We start from the raw sequence: 19,733 nt of genomic DNA, 5'->3' as shown, positions 1-19,733 counted from the left end.
GAGCAGAACACCGAAATAGAGGGAGAGTCGTGAACCGTGAAGGCTGCGTGACGGTGGATGGCCTTGCTATGCGAGCGATGCGAGAGAAAGACTTGGACGTCTTTCTGCTTTCGACTTTATTTGTTGCTTATTCTTTTGCTTCTCTCTGGCCCTTCATTCAAATCCTCTGCATTTGATTGGTAGATTGTCACGGAGCGGAAGAACTTGACATCCGCGCTTATATCGACATAAAAATTATTTCTTCACGCTTTGATTTCTTCTTTTTCTTTTCTTTCTTCAACTCATTTTTAACGGACATAGATTATTGTAGGTGGAGGGTACGCTCTCTTCGGAGAGGATGCCAGCCCTTCCTCCTCTACAGTGTGATCCGAGAGCAGTTCTTGCACCGTAGCTGGAGCGCCCTAGGGTCGACTTGTTGGCCTAGTTATGGAGCTGTTCCTTACCGACGGATGCTACATGCGTGCTATCATTACAAAGGAGTATCTGAATGGATTCAACTGCAAATTCGAATTATATATAATAATTTCTCTCTCGCTCCAAACTAATGGAGCCATAAGGTATATAGATTCTATCCAATCCTCCGAGTTACCAAAAATCAGAGAAGGCGTTGGGATCCGCCGTCTGCAGGACGCCGTTCGTGCAATTAAAAGGAAGTAAAGTATTAACAAGAATAAACAGGGGAAGAAAAACTATGTCCCGAATCCCTTCTAAACTCCACAAACCCTGAAAGAAAAAAAATAACATGATTGGTAGCATGAACATATATTACTTCTGAGGCTGGGATGATGCATCGCCCGGTTGCCATGTGAACTCTTGCTTGGTTCCTGGTGGTAACCAGGGCCGAGCAATACTATTCCTCCTCGAAACGCCGTTGGTCTTATCGTCTTCCTTTTTGCCATTCATGTCCGTCGGATGGATTCCAAGACCACCAACCGCTGGGGATGGGAAGGTGTAACCGTTTGAATTCCATGCCTTGGCGGAACCATTTGAAGCATTGTTGAGAGGAAGGATGGAATCCTTTTTATGGAAGTGGTCTGCGTTGGCCCGTCTGTCTGCAGCATCGTCCTGCTTGTTCCTGTCGTATAGATAGAGACCGAGAAAGGTGAGGGCAATACCAAACGCCTGTATGGGTGTGGTTGAATTGCCGAACCAAACGATGGCGACGACGACAACGAAAACTCGCTTGATAAGGGAGGCGACGGAGTATGAGACTGGTGATATCATGGAGAGTAAGACGAACGCCATGATGTTCTGGGCAAAGTGGAAGACACCGTTGAAGATGAACTCTAGCATCAAAGGGCCGTGGTCAAGTGCACCTCTCTTATTTGATAGGCTGATAGAACCAGAGGACAAGATATCGATCATGAGAGGGTAGCCTTCGGATAGGAACCATATCGGTAGTGTCAAGATGAAGGCGAGACCGGAACAGTAGCATAAGAGGTTTAGCTTGTCTAATTTGGTACTATCCCCTGGCGACTGGCCGTCTGCTTCTGCACGTGCTGCCTCGTTAAATAGCTTCTTTGAAAATATATTCTGGGCCACGAAAACCAGAGCGGCTGCAAGTGCACAGATTATGCCAAAGAGGTTTGTCGAGAACCCTGCAGAGCAGGCAAGCATAACACCCAGAGTGAGGGGGACGAGGGAGAGGTAGGTGGCCCTAGCATATCGGATTCGAAAGAAGATACGATAAGCAAGGACAGTAAAGAGTGGAGACAGCCCTTTGATGGTATGGACCAGTGAAACGGGGATCTGTGAGGTCGACATGGAACTGAGTATGTGACCTAGCAGCTGGAAACCGGCCAAAGGCAGAGCTGTCGAGATGATAGCATATGAAGGATAGCGGATTTTATTTTTGAGAACGGGCACGGCGGTTTTTAGTATAGGAAACACAGAAGCGAGATATGCGAGGAAGAGACACCATGTTGATACAAATGCAAATTGAACGATCGTGAGCGTAATGGGTTTCGGTAGAGCTATGAGGATGGATTTTGAGGATGTGTTTGTGAGCGCTGATGTCATGTACCAGACTAAGCAAAGACCCTGGACAAGTCAATTAGCGGAACAGGTCAGCCACAGCTTCCAGCCTCTTTGATCCATACTCACGATAAGTTTATAGGAAATCGGCGCCTTTAACGACTCAGCTAGGTCCTGAGCGTTCATGCTGACACTCGTCCCCCGGGTCCTGAATGACCCCAGAGCCTCACTGAAGCTCTTCCGTGGACGATGCGAACGCTCACCCGGCGGTGGCCCGCGCGAGTATGCACTATTCTTCCGTGGCCGCCATAGCGGTTCCCCCGCGTATTTGACGGTAGACGGCAAGAAAACGCTCTCTTCTTGCTGCTCGTTCAGTGCGTCGTCATCGCCCAGACTAGGGAACTTTTCGGTCGTGGAGGTGTCGGCAGTCATTTGAGGTTTCCAGGAGGGCGGCGGAGCTGAAGACTTCTGCTGCCGTGTATCGACAAGCGTTATCACGCTCATTATCAGCTTGAACAACTCGGTGATGCGTCGTGGTTGGACGTATCACCATTTTCTCTTCCTTCCACCAGAAAAGTTATGGAGATGGATGCGTGTACAAGGAAGAGGGAGAGACGCTTCTGATTGGCCAATGAAACACGTGTTTTCGAGAGCTTATGGGCGAGTGGATGAGTCAGCAGCTATTAATGGACGCAAAATATATCCAGGGATACAGTTACATGCCATGTAAAGATAGTAGAGATAATAATAGAATAACGGACAGACATCGATACGAGAAAACAGAGACATAAACAAAGAATATGTCTCATCTCCTTCGACAAGGAACGAGGACCAGGTTATCACGTGGAAAAGTCACATGATAGTATGCTGTCCAACTACTCCAGATTTTTGACATCAGACATTTTAAACTACTCCAACAGCGTCTGTTTCGGTAATACCTGGTATGGCAATCGTTGTCTAGCGATTAATTGCTTCATACTGAACTTGGAGTAAGGGGTAATGGCCATCTATTTGGCTAGACACCCTATCTATTTATATCAGTGCTCAGTTACATAAGCGGCGGCTGTAACTCTCCACGTGACGGACCGCGTTCAACCCAAAAAACCAAGTTTTGAGCCTCCATTGGACCTTGCTCTCGTCTCGTTTTCCCCAAAGGCAAAACCACTCTCACGACGCAGCTGTCACCCTCCTTCAAGAAAGATACCCTAGCGCCACTAGCTTTTTTGGTATGCTAAACTAACTTCCATTCGGGAACTCTCGACCGGTCAGAATGGCCGGCTCCTCGGTTTCTCACTCGCTAGTATACCCGAAGGAATTACTCCATGCGTCCAGATGAGTGAAAAGGACGCCGTCTTGTTCAACCTGACAGGGGCCCAAGTGGTAACCTACTGAAAATAAAACCTGGGAATGGATAATCTCATGCTAAAATGGCTGACAGAATGTCGGTGAACCCCGCAAAGAAAGCAGCATCAAGATGAGGCGAACGGATATACGGGAATATTGCATTATACCCCCCCGTTGTAATATCGAGTCGTGCGCCACCAGTCTAGAATGCTAGGCTACTTGAATATCATATTTTTCAGATTGTGCACAGTACCACTGGAACTTAACGGGATTAGCAGTTCTAACTGACTGAGAAATCAGTTAGCCCATATTTCCTATGGTGATTTACTACTGTTTGCTACTCGTTCCCTCAAAAGGAGGCGTCGATTTTCACGCCTGGCGTGTTGACGTTGAACGAAGCTATACAAAAAAAGATAACCTGCTAGTCTGGCCGCAAATCCCCAAATGCGCCATCCAGCTGACCTTTCAATCGGGCCGTCATAGTGAGGGGAAATGCCTCCAGCCAAGGCGGTATATTCTGGATCGGGGCTTGAGCTGTTGTCTGGTTTCGAATAATCCCAAAAAATTGTCGAGCTTCTTAATTTTTTGATAACTTAGTGATACTCTAGCCAGTCCAGGACGCAATTATTCAGAACAATAGAAAACATAGATCTGCGAGGTGAAAATACATATAATGCCAGCATTTCTCTGGACATTGTCTGTATGCTCTCAATGGCTTCAGGGCCTTACCAACTTATCTCCTCATACGCTAGGAACCAACACGTTCAACAGCTTTGTGGGAACAGGATATCTAGGCAGCATGAGATATTCCCAGATAGCCACCTGGGTCTGCATCCCTCTGTTGACATGCCGCGGCGTTGACGCAGCCAGCTCGGCGAAAGATGACCCAGATCCATTGCTTGACGATGAGCCTAGCTTTTCAAAAACATGGCAAGTTCTTGGGCCCTTTGAGATAGGCACGAGAGGTCAGTAGTCTACTATATCACCAAGCATATGAACACTTAATGACATCGCTTACTAGAATCATCATGGGGGGCCGACCCCCTCGAGGCCTATGGTGGATTCCAATCCCTTCATTATGACCCAATGGCCAATTTTACCAGCTCTCTCGGGCTTAATGGTGTTGCAAATTGGTCGACAGCGTCTGCCTCTGTTAATTCAACCTCTAGCCAAAAGGAGACTATCCTGCATATCAGCTTACCACCAGACAACCTGACGTCTCTTCAGGAAGTGTATGGATGGGATGCAAAGCAGTACCAAGCTTGGGCTCGCGGAATCTTGACTATACCCGACACTAATAACTCTTTGGTTGCTTTGTATACAGATAGGATCTGGGAGTACCGGATTGACAATAAGTCTTACTTTGGCGGTGATTTCTTTGGTTTCCGCAGAGCACCGGTTCTCTTGGATCTGGCTCCCGGAAATCATACCGTTGATCTTCGCGTGGTCCGTGATGTTCGGGCTCTCGGTGCAGTTGGTGAACCGTATATCAACGCCACCCTCATCGCACACAACATGCCTAAACAGTTAAACGTGGACAGTAAAAGCATTTTGGTTGCTGATGTTGTTGATAATCGTTTGATAAGCCCTTATGCTTCCGTCACTCTTCACAACGCAATGGGAAACTCTGTCAAGGTGGTAGGCATTAAAGCAGCTGGAGCACAGGTAATTATCCTACAGCCTCCTTGGAGTATACATTTAACAGTATGTAGGCCCCGGCCTTTAGCTTGAAGCTGTTGAACGGCACTGTGAAGTTGGAAGGGACACAGTCTCGCGCCGTTGGTTTCACTATCGAACCGAACGTTAAAACCAACGTTCCATCTCCGCTTGATTTATATTTCGAATATACAATTTCCGGAAGTCCTAACGTTCAGAAGACCCAAACCCTTTCGATCAACTTTACACGTCGAAAAATATCCGAGGTTCAACAAAATACCTTTATACAACCGGGAGGAGTGGTATCATATGCAACTATGAGGCCCCCAACTTCCCCGGAATGTAAATCTGTTGAGGGAGCAAAACTTCCGGTACTGCTAGGCCTCCATGGAGCAGGGCAAGCAGCAAGCGATGAGATTATTCGGACCATGCTCGATGGAGTATCTGATATTTGTGCCTGGACTCTGTTTCCCAGTGGTGTCACCCCTTGGAGCGGAGATGATTGGCGTAAGTTTTAATCTTACAATTATTATGTTACTTGGTTAACTGACTCTTTTCTAGACACTTGGGGTTTTGCCGACTTACAGAATTCGGTGTTAGCGCTTAAAGACTGGATCAAAAACGCTGGCTGGAGTGGACCTGGGGTGATAGAAGGAGACTGGATTGTGGCTGGACATTCAAACGGCGGTAAGTCTACCCGCAGACTCAGACTGGGTAATAATCTAAATAGCTAACGAATAACAGGCCAGGGAACTTGGTATACCATCTCTCATTATCCAGATAACATCATTGCTGCGGCTCCTGTTGCGGGCTATACGTCAATCGAAAGTATGTCATTGTACCCCTTCATAATTTTGGCACCAAATTGATTACTCTACTCAAAAAGATTACGTTCCGTATTCAATGTGGCATAATACGGACTCTTTACTGGCATCCATATTTTATCGAGCCCGCCAGGACTTCAAACATGAACTTCTGGTCAACAATTTCGCTGGAATTCCTGTCTACCAGCAGCACGGTGCATCCGACGACAATGTGGTGGTATATCATTCCCGCCTGATGCATAGATTGTTGCAAGAGAATGGCTCCCCTTCGAAATACCACGAAGTCCCGGGCAAAAACCATTGGTATGATGGGATTATGACCTCCGATTTCCTCAAGGACTTTTATTATACCTATGTCAAGCGCCCGAATGCCACCGATCTTCTCCCTCCCAGATTCTCGATCATCATTCCCCCTGCAGGCCATATGGGCTCTAGGGGAGGTATCTATATTGACCAGTCGCGTACCCCTGATCGTGCTGGTTCGGTTGAGGTTGAACGAAATTCAACCAGCGATGGAATCTGGAAGTTAAAAACACGGAATATCCGTCGCTTCCACTTGGAACCCAATGCAATCAGATCACAAGTTCCATTGCATATTCAAATTGATGGCTCGGATAAATTCCCTATCACCCCTAGCAACTCTACCACAACATGGTACACGCAAGATAGCACTGGGAAGTGGACGGCCGAGAGCGGTTCGTGGCAAACTATTTCGCAGAGGTACGGCCGGCAGACCGGTGTGAATGCTTTTCTCCGCACACAAGCACCGTTTACCGTGACTTCCAGGGCTAAGGGGACTGAGGACCTCGCACTACAAACATGCCGGAACTTATTTCAGTATTTGTCCGCCGATTGCATTGTCTCATACACTGCACCTGCAGCAAACTCTACGGTGGATAACCAGACAGGTAACATTGTTACCATTTTGCTTGGTAGCCAGCCCGAAGGGTATACGGCTGATACGTATCCCATCTCCCTTACCGCGGATGCATTGGCCGTAAATGCTCCTGAGGGTACAACAAAATATCCCTTCGAGATGGGTCTCGGCGCCATCTTCCTGCGGCCTTTAGAAAATGAACGGCTCGAGTTGGTGATCTGGGGGTACGACATGGCCGGCCTACAGCAAGCCGCTCGTCTGGTCCCTGTCCTGACGGGAGTCGGCCAACCCGACTTTGTGGTTGTCAATAAGGGTACTCCCTTGAAGGGACAAGGCTCTCTCTATGCTGCGGGATTTTTCGACTCCGAGTGGAAGATTTCTGCCGCATCCTATGTTTCTTGAGTAGATAGGCTTCTGCTAGATGGCGTCTGCGAGCTTGGTACTAGATACAAGGTGTGTTTACTAACACCATGCAATAAACAGCTCTTTAATAATGGCATAATATATGTCACATACATGTGTGTCTCCTTTTATCGATCTTATATAGGTTGCCGTTATGTTCCCTTTAGCATAATACCCTGATACCTTATAATATATAGGATATACCCCCATGTAGTGAGATAAACAAGCACATAGCTGTCTGGAATACACACCATATACTTCCCTGCTGGTGTATGCCTGAGGAACATGCTGGATCTCAAGCGCTTACTGAGCGACTAAGTAAGCACTTAGACTTTTTCCCACCTTGTCTTCTGTCACCGCCCTTCCTTTTTCGGCAATGCCCACAATCTCAACTTCAACCTCCAGCTTTTTCTTCTTCTTCTCTTCTTCCACTACATCGCGCTCTCTCCAACCTCAACCTCGCCTTCTGCTGCTCGCCAGCTTGCCTTCCTTGCCCTCTTTGTTATTTTGTTCCATGTATCTTGATCTCTGCTCATACTTGCCCTTTTAATCGGCTCTTTCTGCTTTATTTTCTTCTTCAGATCTTCTTCCCTCTCTCCGCCTAAAAACTTCTTCCATCTATTTTCCTGCATACTTGCTTGGTGTTTTCTCTACCTCTCATCCTCTGGCTCTACAGCTCGTTCGATTTTGCCCTGCTTTCGATCCCTCATACACGTTGAGGCGTCTCCTTTTCACGAGTTTGTTGTGATACCAGAGCCTGGTGGGTGGCTTTTCGCTTCTTTGCATATTATTCTACCTCCTTATCTTCTCTGAGCTGCTTGACTTGGACCAGCCACTCGAGGATCTCGCCTTATCTACAGATCTTTTCCCCCTACTTAGTCCGAAAAAGTGTGTCAAGATCGTCTTGGTCATGTCTTATAAAATCATGGAGTCCTCTAACGCGTCTCGAAAACCGTCTATCCAGTTCCAGGCTCACATTGACCCCACTGCAGGCAACATTGCACCTCATGGACGTTTTGGCTCGGTAAGTCTCTCCTGGTACACGCCCTTTTGGTTGATAGATCCCTGTTATTGATGATTTGGGAATTTTCTAACTCTACAAAAGGGAACGATGAATCTAGGCTCGACTGATACTGGAACTAATCCCCTTGTCTCGTCAAAGCTTGGGAATATTCAAAACACTCCAGTTGTGGACGACAAGGTAGACAGACCATGGCTCGTATCATAATATACCCTTCATGGTATAAACATATGCTAACTTTACTAGAAAATGAAGGCTGCACAGGCCGGCTCTTCAGCCCCCTCCTTTTCACAACAGTCTGTTATGGATCAAATCCTTGCAAAGCTATCCCCAAAGGACAGCAAGTCTACTGGCTCTGCTGGAAATCCGGCCACCAAGTCCTCAGATACCCATTCCTGTTTAGCAAAACAGCCCTCGGGAGAAAATAATTCTACCCTTGCGAACCTGGGAGACTCAGCTTCTGCGTTTGAAGGATCCATCCCATCCGGCTCGGGTAGTCAGCCAAACCTGAATGCCCGGCAGAATGTTGTGAACACTGGGAAAGGGATGGATGCTCAGGAGATGCTCCGCTTGCAGCAAGAATTGGAAGCTGCAAATTCTCGTATTGCTTTGCAGGAGCAAGAGCTTGCCCAGACTCGTGTTATCAAACACACACTGGACCAAGCTATGGGGCCACCATCTGAAGTTGACTTCGGCGGCCGTGAAATTACTGAGCAGACAATCAGCAACTTGCAGAATGCATTCAATGCGTCCACCCGCCAGTTTAACCAGCGCCAAGAACAGTGGGCGATACAAGACGATGCTCACTCTGATATCTCAGACGCCCTCTCTGCTGGAGGATACAATAGGGCTTGTGGCCTCTGGAGCGCTCAATCTCAACCACCAGTGAATACCTTTGGTAATGCTGACAAGATTCATCGTGATTTTATGATACATGATACCAGCGTCAATGCTGATGCTGGCCGTAATTGGGGAAATCGCACTAATCAGCCAGGATATAACCCCCAGGCTGGGTTTCCTCTCAACCAACGTATATTTTCCGGACATGGAAGTCCACCCTATGGGTTTGACAACCGATATTCAGCCGAGCCAGTTCCTCAGATTCAAGGACCTAGTAGCCGCCGTGCTACGCAAGCTAGCCGTGCAGCTTCATGCTTTCCTCCCCAGACGTCACCATGGGGTGCATTTTCCCCATCTTTGGCTCCTGCTAGTTCTATCCCTAGGCCAACTAGCCAGCAACAGGTTGGAACGTTTCAACCACAGAATGCATTTCCAAGTACCAACACGTATCAACCTCGTCCAATTGGCACGCCTTTATCTCCAATGGCGGCGGAGTTTACTGCTTTCCCTCCTACCCCTGGATCATGGACACCCTCAGTAAGTATTCGGATACTGTTCGATGTCAAATGCATCGGCTAATTCTATTACAGGCAACTTCCGGAGCTGGTTCGACCTACGTGTCTCCACTTGAGCCTTTGAATTATCGTCGTCTGCTAGACAAAAGCGTATCTTGCGACTGGAAGTATATCGTGGACAAGATCGTTTGCAACAACGATCAGCAAGCGTCTATCTTCCTCCAGCAAAAGCTCAAAGTTGGTACTTCTGAACAGAAGTACGAAATTATTGAAGCAATTGCAAACCAAGCATACCCCTTAATGATTAATCGCTTTGGTAACTTCCTGGTTCAGCGCTGCTTTGAGCATGGCACTCCCGAACAGGTTATATCCATTGCTAACGCAATCCGTGGCAACACCTTGAGCCTAAGCATGGACCCCTTTGGCTGTCATGTTATCCAAAAAGCATTTGACTGCGTTCCAGAAGAGCATAAAGCGGTTATGGTCCACGAACTTCTTCGCCGTATCCCTGAAACTGTGATTCATAGATATGCCTGTCATGTGTGGCAAAAACTTTTTGAACTTCGTTGGAGTGGTGAACCACCACAGATTATGGCTAAAGTTAACGAAGCACTTAGAGGAATGTGGCATAAGGTTGCCTTGGGCGAGACTGGGAGTCTCGTTGTCCAAAATATTTTTGAAAATTGCGTTGAGGACGAGAAGGTATGCATTCAATTAACCGATAATAATGGACCAGCTTGCTAATAGTTCTATAGCGTCAAGCTATTGAAGAAGTTCTCGCAAAAATTGATCTACTTGCGCACGGTCAGTTCGGTAATTGGTGTATCCAGCACATTTGTGAACATGGTGCTCCACCAGATAAGAGTCGTGCGATTGAACACATCCTGGTTTGGGCCACCGATTACAGCATGGACCAATTTGCTTCTAAAGTGGTAGAGAAGTGCCTAAAAATTGGCGGAACAGAATTTCTTGACAGGTATCTCTCAAGGGTCTGTACTGGACGCCCTGACCGTCCGCGTATGCCTTTGATTGACAGTCAGTGCCCATACTCAGTATTCTGTCCATATAACTGTACTAACTCTCTGGATAGTTGCTGGAGACCAATATGGAAACTACTTGATCCAGTGGATACTCCTTAATGCTGGAAATCAGCACCGTGAGCTTGTTGCGGGTCATATTCGGTTAGTGCATCCTTATCCTCCTATGATTCCTTACTAATATCTATCAGTAAACATATGGTCTCCCTTAGGGGCTCTAAGTTTGGATCTCGTGTTGCCATGCTTTGTTGTAACCCAAATCATGTTACTCGACCTGGGCCAGGAGCAGGTATTCAAATCAGCCGCTTTAATTCTCCTGAAGAACGCGCTCCTGGGCCTATGACTGGTGCTAGGTTTAACCGCAACTCGCAGTGGAGTAGCAACTACCCTCCATTCCGTTGAGTCCTTTCTATTCATTCGCTAACAGCAACTGTATGACACCAATTGCCAGTGCTCAACTACAGCGAGTAACGGAAGTGATTCTCATATCGGAGTCTAATTTACAGCTATTTTCCTTTTTTTCTAGGATTCTCGGATACGTGGATGTCGCGCTTGGTTCAAAGCCCCAAATCCTCATATCTGTCCGTTGGCTTGTTAAGGTCCTTTGACAAACATCCGATCTGATTCCTCTTTTTCTTTCTCTTTTTTACTCATCTCTGCTTTTCTTGCTTTTCAACTACTCCTTTCCCTGTCAGGGCCTACCTTACTTCATTTCATTCACTTAAATTGTCATATCTGCTGTGAGATGAACTTATCCAAAATAGGCATGGGTAGCTACCTGGTGCTTTGGTTTACCTCAAGGGTTCAGTTTCCAACATGTTGTATTCGGCGGGAATATTGTGTTGTATTTCTACCAGTTTCACTCTTTTCCTTTATCAGGGGCCATCCCTTCCTTACCTTTTCACCATTTATCTGTTACATTTCCGCTGGGAGCCTCCTCAAAAAGACTACCATGAATTGTGGGTATATGAGGGATAAGGGACTATTTGGTCATCAATACGTTATGTTTTGTATTCGCTAATTTATGTATGATAGCATTGAGAGCAGCAAGCTGCCAAAAAAAACCCCAAAAAAGAGACTTATAATTGTTGCGCTATTCAGCAGTTGCAGTCACTGGTGTCTATGCATAACAGAAATTAAATGATGCTCGTATATAAAATATATATGTAGCCGCTAGCGGCTAGCTCCTCAAAACGCCATTTTCGGCTGCTGTGCCTTGTATACTCAAGCTCTAACCGATGAAGGGGAGCCAATGATAATACTGGTATCAAGTAGGTCTCCCTTGTACATACTTATTTTTTTAATAAAGAAAGGCCAGGTTTTTAATCTTCAGGTATTAACAGATCCGATAATCACTGGGCCACTTCCGTCTCCATTCTCGCCGATACCATCACTCTTCACATTTTCTTTCTCATCACTCTTCTGATCTCCTTCGTCTTTCTCCCAAGGCTTCCGCCTTCGTTGGGCTGTACTAGCGGTTTCCTGACCTGTTAATACGGTATCAGGTATCTGTTGAATTCCAGGTATCGGCTGGCCTGTTGTGATAAGCTCCACAATACGTGCAAAAGATGACGGATACGCGGGTTGTTCCTCTTGTGATTTGACCGGGTTTTGCGTTGCAGATGCGGATATTGATTCTGACACCACTGTTTCATTATCATTATTTAAAGATGGGGGTATAATCTCATCCGGCTGTGATGGTAAAGGCTGCTCCTGGAGCCATTGTTTATATAAAATGTAATCAATTGGCGGTTGAATTGCAAACTTTCTAATGAAAAAAAAGACTATGTTAATAAGCGCACAGTATTATTTCATTATCTTTGTTTCTAACGAACGTACTTGGAGAAGTAGAAACATTTAGCTTTGACAACAAGGTCGTCTGTTCGGTTGATCTGTTCGTCCGTTGCGGGAGTTCTAGGTTGGCCAAGGATAACTGCTAGCCCGAGTTTGAACTCTGGATCTGCTGTGAAAGAGTAAGAGGATAACCTCTGGTATATATCGGTAGGGTTTGCTGTTGAGCTCGTTGAAGCTGCGTCTGTAGATGGGATTGCGGGGGATGTCATTGCGGGGTTATTTATGCGAGTTTCACTATATATCGTGGGTAATTTCAAGTCACGGGATATATAGTAAAGGTGGTCACTTCTCAGGTCTCTCTGCTAGCAGGGCCTGTTTGCTTCTTCAAGGGCTAGAGTAAAGAGAATATATAATTGTTGGTCGAATAGTTAGAGCGTAAAGAATGACGTTCGAATAAGGCACAGATAACTGTATCGGAAATACCGTACCATTACAAATATCTTACCGGAGAAGGAAAAATGTAATGCCGTATTACCGTGGTCCAAGCGCTTCAGGACTGCCACTTCCAACTTTTGTTGTGTGTTGATGCGAAACCGAGAATAATCAAATATAGATAGAATATGGCGGCCTCTAGATTCAAAACATCTCAGTATTCCAGTGGACAGTTCGTTGAGAGCGCTGGCGCAGTGCTCTTTGACTTCTCTCAGAAGGAAGCAAGGGTATGTCTGATACACTACCTCAAGACTGGCGAATGGTTGCTTTCAAAAGGACGTCGGAATTGCGGCGAGCCCCGGCAAGACGCTGCTTTGCGAGAGGTACGGGAAGAGGCAGGATACCAATGCCACCTCTACCCTGTGTCCATGCCAACTCGTGCACCGGCAGTAACTGATGCCAATGATACCCCTGATCAATTACGGGTCCACCCTGGCTTAACGGAGCCCTTTATGTTGTCTATTCGTGAGATAGGGGATTCAAATATTAAGCTTATTTGGTGGTATATTGCAGAACTGGAGGAGAATGTGTTAAAGATGGATGGTGAGGGGGACTTTATGGCGGAGTTTCTCGATTGTGACGAGGCTATGCGGCGATTGACGTTTCAGGGTGATAAGGATGTTCTAGCCAAAGCAGTTTCTCTTGTGAAAGGCCCTTGACAGCCTGCGGAGGTGCGTCTTTTATGCAGGTGTTGGCTCATAAAGAATATGCTGAGAACTGGGCTGTCTTCTATATATCACTAAAACTAAAAATCACAGCATTGATTGAATTAGATTTTGAATGGATAGGTGTAAAAGCTAGGCAATCCGAACCAAAACGCCAATTTTCCTTTTTGAATATAGATTTGCTTTTATAAGAAATGATGCCCGTGTTGAAATAACAGCAATGGTAATGCTTTGCGTATAGTACAGGAGTAAAGCAGGTCGTTGCATCGTTGACAGGATAAAGGGGTTGGAAGATATCAAGGGACAGCCTAGCCTGTGTCCATTGCATCGTCGTTATTCAGAGTTTGAGAGTGGCCGTTAGCATGAGGCTCGGCTGTTGAATCAGAAACAGACGCGCCGTTAAGGGGTTTCCCGCTCTGGCAGCCAGGGCAATTATGCACGATCTCATGGGCGAAGACATCGCAATCAATGCAGAAGTGGTGGTGACACACTGTGCATTCATATCTGCTGCTGACAGACATGCCCTTGACGGATCCCTCTTGCCTATCCCACTTCTCTCGTGGCGGTACGGGAGGGAAGACATTGCCACATGCGAAACAGCTGACGCTCTTCGACGCCCTCTTCCACGGAACCTCGACCCAGTTGATCAGCGGGAAGAGATGGTGGTATGATCGTGCCAGGTGGGTGGAGAGAATAAGAGTGAGATTGCAGGTTGGACATTCGGCGGGTAAGGAGCATACCTTGCTTCCGCACCGCGAACACATGTAGCCACCTCGAACTGGTTTGGAGTGGCATGCACAGAGTGAGGGGAACGGCTCTACGGTTCGTGAAGGGAAGCCCATCATGAGCAGGGAGCTGGATGAGTAACGCTGTGAGTACGTTACTGGCGGAGTGGTGACGTCCAGCAAGAGATCCCACAGGTGCTTCTCGTCAATGGCCACGCCGTAGCTAGAGTCGTTGCCGTCGTTTGTTTTGGCGCATAGTTCGCGGCATATGGCGACGTCGGCCGCCAGACCAATAATGCCTACTCGGACCTTGTCTGCGACGAGGGAGGTGATCGTTTGGCGGATGTCGCCTGGGTCTGAAGAAAGGAGGGCACCGAGAATGATGATGACTTCTCGTGTACCGTGTGTGGGGGTATGGCTATTGAATGTTAGCACAGACATATATGCTATGTATGATAGTAGAGAATAACGTACTATAGAGATCCACGGGCCATCTCAAGAGCGTTCTGCAAGCTAGGCAGGCCCTTTGGGTCTTCTGATCGCAGAGCATGGAGGGCCAGTATATGTTCGGTCGGGTTGCCGCTCATCTCGCTGACCTGCACCGCTACACCGTCCTTCATGCCCATGATGCCCAGCTGCGAAATGGGATTCTGCTCGAAGAACTCAAGCACGAACTTTTGCGCATATCGGAGGGTGAGGAGATACCTGGTCGGGCGCAGGTCTTTCTCCGCCATGGCAAAGGAGAGATCGAGCACGAGTATCATATGCCGTATGATACCTCGCTGTAGGGGAGTAGTATCCTTGAGCAACCTGCGACGACTCATCAGCTTCTGTCCTTGGCCGGTAATCTCTTAAAAAAAAAAAAACATAAACCACCAGGTGTACACAAACCTCTTCCTCTTGTCGGCTTCTAAAAGCCCGTCTACGGTAGCGGTGATGGTTCCATCGGCGCCTTCGACCAGCGTCTCCCACGTCCTTGCGACTTCCCACTCTGCACCTCCACGCTGCTTCTTCTTTTTCTTCTTCTTTCTGCTCTTCCTGCTCCGGTCCTTCCGCCGGCTGCCAGCCGTACGGGTGTCGACGACATCGTCATCATCTTCGTCCTCTTCCTCGAGATTCTCGTCCAGCTCGTCCACCGACCCTGCGTCGCTGTACTCCTCGTCTGAGTGTGCCATCGAGAAGAGAACCCTCTCTGGGATGCCTGTTTCGAGACGCTGGCGCGCTAGAGATCAAGTTTATTCGCATGAAGGCGATCTCCTTCTGGGCGCCTTGGCTGCAGCAGCCGCGGTTGCAGGCAGGTTTAGGCGAGATGAAGTTGAAGAACTTCGTATCTTCAATCTCGATATTCTCCGATGTCAACGACTTTTTTCTCGTTTTCTGTTGTCCTCCTCAGATTATTCTTCTTTATTCTCCTACAATTGGTCGTCAGTATACACATACATTCAGCCGGAACGGCCAAGATTACTGTATACTTCCCGACAAAGCTTGTCTGCCAGCACCCATTGAACCACCCCTGCAGGTCTATATCTCGTCTTCCGCCCTGTATATCGCTATAGGTCGCGTGTGTCTTGTCTGGTGCTGTCGTGCGTGCGTGTGTGATGGTTGTGGCTCTGGCGCTGCGCTGTGGTGGTCGCGGCGCGGGAGGAAGAAGCGTCGCTGCGGCTAAACATGGAGTGCGACGTCATGCCGCCCGCCCTGCGAGTGACTTTGCTTCTTCCGCTTCCTCTGTGCCCCTCCTCCACTCCCATGCCTCCTCCTTCTCCCCGCGGTCCCTCTCGTCCTCTTCTCTTTTCCCCTCTTCCTCCTCCTCTTCCTCCCCTTTCTCTCCCTCTTCTCGCTCTATAGCATCTCTGTCTAGTCTCCGGCCGGCGGTTCATAACTCTGCTGGGTTAGCTATTCCACTCCAGAAAAGATCCTGCTCTGCTGAATTCCGCACGATGAACCCGAACGAGAGGGAGACGCTGCCTGACGTGTGAGTCCCGGACGTACAAAAACAACGAGAGAAAATAGATATAAGCTGATGTTGATGTCAATTAAAGGGCAAAGCCATCTCACTACCATGTCTCGTTGTATGATCTTACCATTGGCGGCAACTGGGGGTACAAGGGAACCGTCAAGATAGACACCAAGATCACACGCCCTTCCAAGGAGATTGTCATCAATGTCAAGGCAATTGATGTCCAGTCCGCTGAGATCTCTGCCAAAGATGGTATATACCCGGTTTCTACGCTGAGGTGTTGATATATATACTAATTGTGATATAGGAAGCGCTGCCAATAAGGCCACTGACATCTCATACGACCGCAAGTCTGAGCGTGCCATCTTCAAGTTCGCCCAGGAGATACAGCCGGCAGACTTGCTGCTGACCATCTCCTTAACTATCAATAACTTCATGGCTGGTTTCTGCCGTGCCGGGTACCAGTCTGCAGCCACCCCAGGGCCAAACACACCCAAGGAAGGAGAGCAACACTACATGCTCAGCACCCAATTCGAGTCCTGTGATGCTAGACAGGCCTTCCCTTGCTTCGATGAGCCCAACCTCAAGGCCACCTTTGACTTTGAGATCGAAATTCCAAAGGGCCTGACCGCTCTCAGCAACATGCCTGTCAAGGCCAAGCGTGATGGAAGCAAGCCTGAACTCGAGTTTGTCTCTTTCGAGCGAACTCCCATTATGAGCACTTATGTGAGAGAACCTGAACTGTAGCGTGTTCGACGTTAATTGTGCTAATTCCTCCGTGTAGCTCCTTGCCTGGGCTGTCGGTGACTTCGAGTATGTCGAGACCATGACCAAGCGCAAGTACAACGGTGCCAGCATCCCGGTCCGTGTTTACACCACCAGAGGCCTCAAAGAGCAGGCTCAGTTTGCCCTGGAGTGCGCCTCTCAGACTCTGGACTACTTCTCTGAAGTCTTTGAGATCGACTATCCCCTCCCCAAGTCCGACTTGCTAGCCGTCCATGAATTCGTAAGTTCGCTTATCCCCCTCTATTTGCGGCTAGCATTCTGATCTAGTCACCAGGCTATGGGAGCAATGGAGAACTGGGGTCTCGTTACCTACAGAACCACTGCCGTCCTTTTCGAGGAAGGAAAGTCTGATGAAAAATACAGAAACCGCGTTGCCTATGTTGTTGCTCACGGTGAGCACCCTTTTACCTTCTTTACTCTACATCTCTTGCTAACTGAGCATAGAATTGGCCCATCAGTGGTTCGGTAATCTCGTCACCATGGACTGGTGGAACGAGCTCTGGCTCAACGAAGGTTTTGCTACTTGGGTCGGATGGCTTGCCGTGGATCACTTTCATCCAGGTTGGTTCTCTATTACACTAACAATATAAGCCAAAAGCTAACCTTTACTCAGAATGGAATGTCTGGTCACAGTTTGTCGTACGTCAACGTAGAGGTACATTGGTGTAGATGATTTCCTATTATTGACTGTTTTACAGACTGAAAGTGTGCAACAAGCAATGAAACTCGACTCCCTCCGCGCATCCCACGCCATCGAAGTTCCAGTACGAAATGCTCTCGAGGTTGACCAGATCTTCGACCACATCAGCTACCTTAAGGGAAGCTCCGTCATTCGCATGTTGAGCAGTCATCTGGGTCAAGATGTCTTCCTCAAGGGCGTTGCCAAGTACCTCAAGGCCCATGCATACGGTTCGTGACTTGAAACGACAACACTTATCATCTATTATTACTGACAAACCCTCCAGGTAATGCCACCACCAATGACCTGTGGTCCGCCCTTAGCGAGGTCTCCGGAAAGGACGTTACTTCCTTCATGGTTCGTCAAGTATCGTTCATCTATGGCTTATTGACTTATCGGCTAAACTAGTATTAGGACCCATGGATCCGCAAGATTGGTTTCCCCGTTGTAAACATTACCGAACAGACCAACCAGATCAATGTTGACCAACGACGTTTCCTTGCATCTGGCGATGTCAAGCCAGAGGAGGATGAGACCATGTGGTGGATCCCGCTTGGCATCAAATCAGGCCCCAAGGCGGAGAATGCTAACGTCCGCAACTTGACTAAGAAGTCTGACTCTGTTGCTGACATCAACTGCAGTGAGTTCTACAAGGTCAACAAGGACCAGTGTGGTTTCTACCACACCAACTACCCACAAGACCGACTAGTCAAATTCGGTGAAACTAGACACCTTCTCAGCTCGGAGGACAGAATCGGCCTGATTGGCGATGCTGCCTCTTTGGCTGTCTCTGGTGAAGGAAGCACCGTTTCCTTGCTCGCCCTTGTCGAGAAGTTCCAGGATGAGCCCGACTGCCTGTACGTTGATTCCCACCCATGATTCGCTACGTGTCTGTGCTAACCTCTCCCCAGTGTCTGGGCTCAAATAATGACCTCCCTCGGAAATCTGCGATCCATCTTTGGAACGAACGAGGCCGTCTCTGCTGGCCTGAAGGCATATGTCCGCAAACTGGTCACTCCCGCAGCCGAGAAGATCGGCTGGGAGTTCAAGGCTGATGACGACTTCCTGACCAAGCAACTTCGACAGATTCTCATTACCGCTGCTGGACGTTCTGGCCACGAAGGGTAAGTCGGATGCCGACCGCCTTCTATCTGCTTTAAAAATCCCGTTCCTGTTCTAACTACCATGATACAGAACCGTTAATGAGGCCAAGCGCCGCTTCGACGCCTGGGCTTCTGGCGACCAGAATGCCATCAACACCAACCTCCGCTCTGCTGTCTTCTCCATCAATGTCGGAGAGGGCGGCCGTCGTGAATATGACCAGCTCGTCAAGGAGTTCGAGACCAACACTTCCATCGACGGAAAGGAAATCTGCCTTGGCGCTCTTTCCCGCACCACTGACCCTGCTCTCATCAAGGAATTCCTGGAGTTCCTCTTCTCCCCCAAAGTCTCCGCTCAGGATGTTCACACCGGAGGCGCTGGTTTGGCCGCCAACCCCAAGGGGCGCTACCTCATGTGGGACTTCATCAAGGCCAACTGGAACCGTATCGAAGAGAAGCTGGGCTCCAACAAGGTCCTGCTCCAGCGCTTCGTGCGTCTCAGCTTGATCAAGTATGCCGACCATGCTGTTGAGCAGGACATTGCCAAGTTCTTCGCCGACAAGGACCAGGACGGATACGACCGTGCTTTGGTCATTGCAGCGGACACCATCAAGTCCAACGCCGATTACAGGGAGCGGGAGGAGAAGGCCATCTTGGAATGGCTCTCCGCCAACGGCTACGCGTGAGCAAATCCCTCATCACATGAGCCGCTCTTGTAAATAGCATTTCTTCTGTTTCCATTTTTCTGGATGACGGCGCCAACACAGCCGACACGAGCCGCATGAACAGCTCTCGAAAAAAAAAAATCAAAATCACTTCTGTATCTTAACGTCATAACTATCTACCTACCATATCCCTTGAAAAAAAAAAACACACTGTTGCCTCTGGTAGACAAAGTACTGTCGGGTATCTTCCGGCCTAAGTTTGGTGTAAAAGTACTCTGTGGTACTTCCGCCGTCTTTTTCCCAAAGTAGACTAGCGCCGCCTGGGATCTCAGCGTATCACGTTGTTTCAACCTTCACCTCTCTCGTTCTCTTCCTTCCGC

General features: G+C 48.2%; 7 protein-coding genes across 7 annotated transcripts; 4 read left to right on the top strand and 3 right to left on the bottom strand.

The window, feature by feature from the left end:
• Positions 1 to 765: 765 nt before the first annotated feature.
• MCYG_01909 (triose phosphate/phosphate translocator) lies at positions 766 to 2,533 on the bottom strand (the record flags this gene model as incomplete). Its single annotated transcript, XM_002848929.1, has 2 exons — positions 766 to 2,040; positions 2,104 to 2,533. The coding sequence occupies 2 exons, from the start codon at positions 2,476 to 2,478 to the stop codon at positions 766 to 768; spliced, it is 1,650 nt and encodes a 549-aa protein (XP_002848975.1).
• A 1,458-nt stretch (positions 2,534 to 3,991) lies between these two features.
• MCYG_01908 (conserved hypothetical protein) lies at positions 3,992 to 7,077 on the top strand (the record flags this gene model as incomplete). Its single annotated transcript, XM_002848928.1, has 5 exons — positions 3,992 to 4,283; positions 4,340 to 4,983; positions 5,031 to 5,481; positions 5,755 to 5,802; positions 5,861 to 7,077. The coding sequence occupies 5 exons, from the start codon at positions 3,992 to 3,994 to the stop codon at positions 7,075 to 7,077; spliced, it is 2,652 nt and encodes an 883-aa protein (XP_002848974.1).
• A 925-nt stretch (positions 7,078 to 8,002) lies between these two features.
• On the top strand, positions 8,003 to 10,892 carry MCYG_01907 (pumilio-family RNA binding repeat protein; the record flags this gene model as incomplete). Its single annotated transcript, XM_002848927.1, has 6 exons — positions 8,003 to 8,101; positions 8,345 to 9,475; positions 9,529 to 10,155; positions 10,209 to 10,470; positions 10,544 to 10,634; positions 10,703 to 10,892. 6 exons carry the CDS (start codon positions 8,003 to 8,005, stop codon positions 10,890 to 10,892), a joined length of 2,400 nt encoding a protein of 799 aa, XP_002848973.1.
• A 927-nt stretch (positions 10,893 to 11,819) lies between these two features.
• Positions 11,820 to 12,553, bottom strand: MCYG_01906 (conserved hypothetical protein; the record flags this gene model as incomplete). Its single annotated transcript, XM_002848926.1, has 2 exons — positions 11,820 to 12,258; positions 12,330 to 12,553. The coding sequence occupies 2 exons, from the start codon at positions 12,551 to 12,553 to the stop codon at positions 11,820 to 11,822; spliced, it is 663 nt and encodes a 220-aa protein (XP_002848972.1).
• Positions 12,554 to 12,904: 351 nt separating this feature from the next.
• MCYG_01905 (conserved hypothetical protein) lies at positions 12,905 to 13,435 on the top strand (the record flags this gene model as incomplete). The annotated part of the gene is made up of 2 exons (XM_002848925.1): positions 12,905 to 13,003; positions 13,028 to 13,435. The coding sequence occupies 2 exons, from the start codon at positions 12,905 to 12,907 to the stop codon at positions 13,433 to 13,435; spliced, it is 507 nt and encodes a 168-aa protein (XP_002848971.1).
• A 314-nt stretch (positions 13,436 to 13,749) lies between these two features.
• On the bottom strand, positions 13,750 to 15,341 carry MCYG_01904 (suppressor of stem-loop protein 1; the record flags this gene model as incomplete). Its single annotated transcript, XM_002848924.1, has 3 exons — positions 13,750 to 14,584; positions 14,641 to 14,976; positions 15,058 to 15,341. 3 exons carry the CDS (start codon positions 15,339 to 15,341, stop codon positions 13,750 to 13,752), a joined length of 1,455 nt encoding a protein of 484 aa, XP_002848970.1.
• A 493-nt stretch (positions 15,342 to 15,834) lies between these two features.
• On the top strand, positions 15,835 to 19,374 carry MCYG_01903 (aminopeptidase B; the record flags this gene model as incomplete). The annotated part of the gene is made up of 13 exons (XM_002848923.1): positions 15,835 to 15,934; positions 16,060 to 16,138; positions 16,206 to 16,375; positions 16,431 to 16,849; positions 16,908 to 17,129; positions 17,184 to 17,301; positions 17,354 to 17,470; positions 17,523 to 17,548; positions 17,608 to 17,818; positions 17,875 to 17,945; positions 18,003 to 18,445; positions 18,500 to 18,712; positions 18,783 to 19,374. 13 exons carry the CDS (start codon positions 15,835 to 15,837, stop codon positions 19,372 to 19,374), a joined length of 2,781 nt encoding a protein of 926 aa, XP_002848969.1.
• Positions 19,375 to 19,733: the final 359 nt, after the last annotated feature.

This window comes from Microsporum canis, genomic scaffold (assembly GCF_000151145.1).
Source record: "Microsporum canis CBS 113480 supercont1.2 genomic scaffold, whole genome shotgun sequence".
Taxonomy (NCBI): Eukaryota; Fungi; Ascomycota; class Eurotiomycetes; order Onygenales; family Arthrodermataceae; genus Microsporum; species Microsporum canis.
Note: the sequence above shows the minus strand (reverse complement) of the source record. Positions and strands in the feature narration are given on the sequence as shown.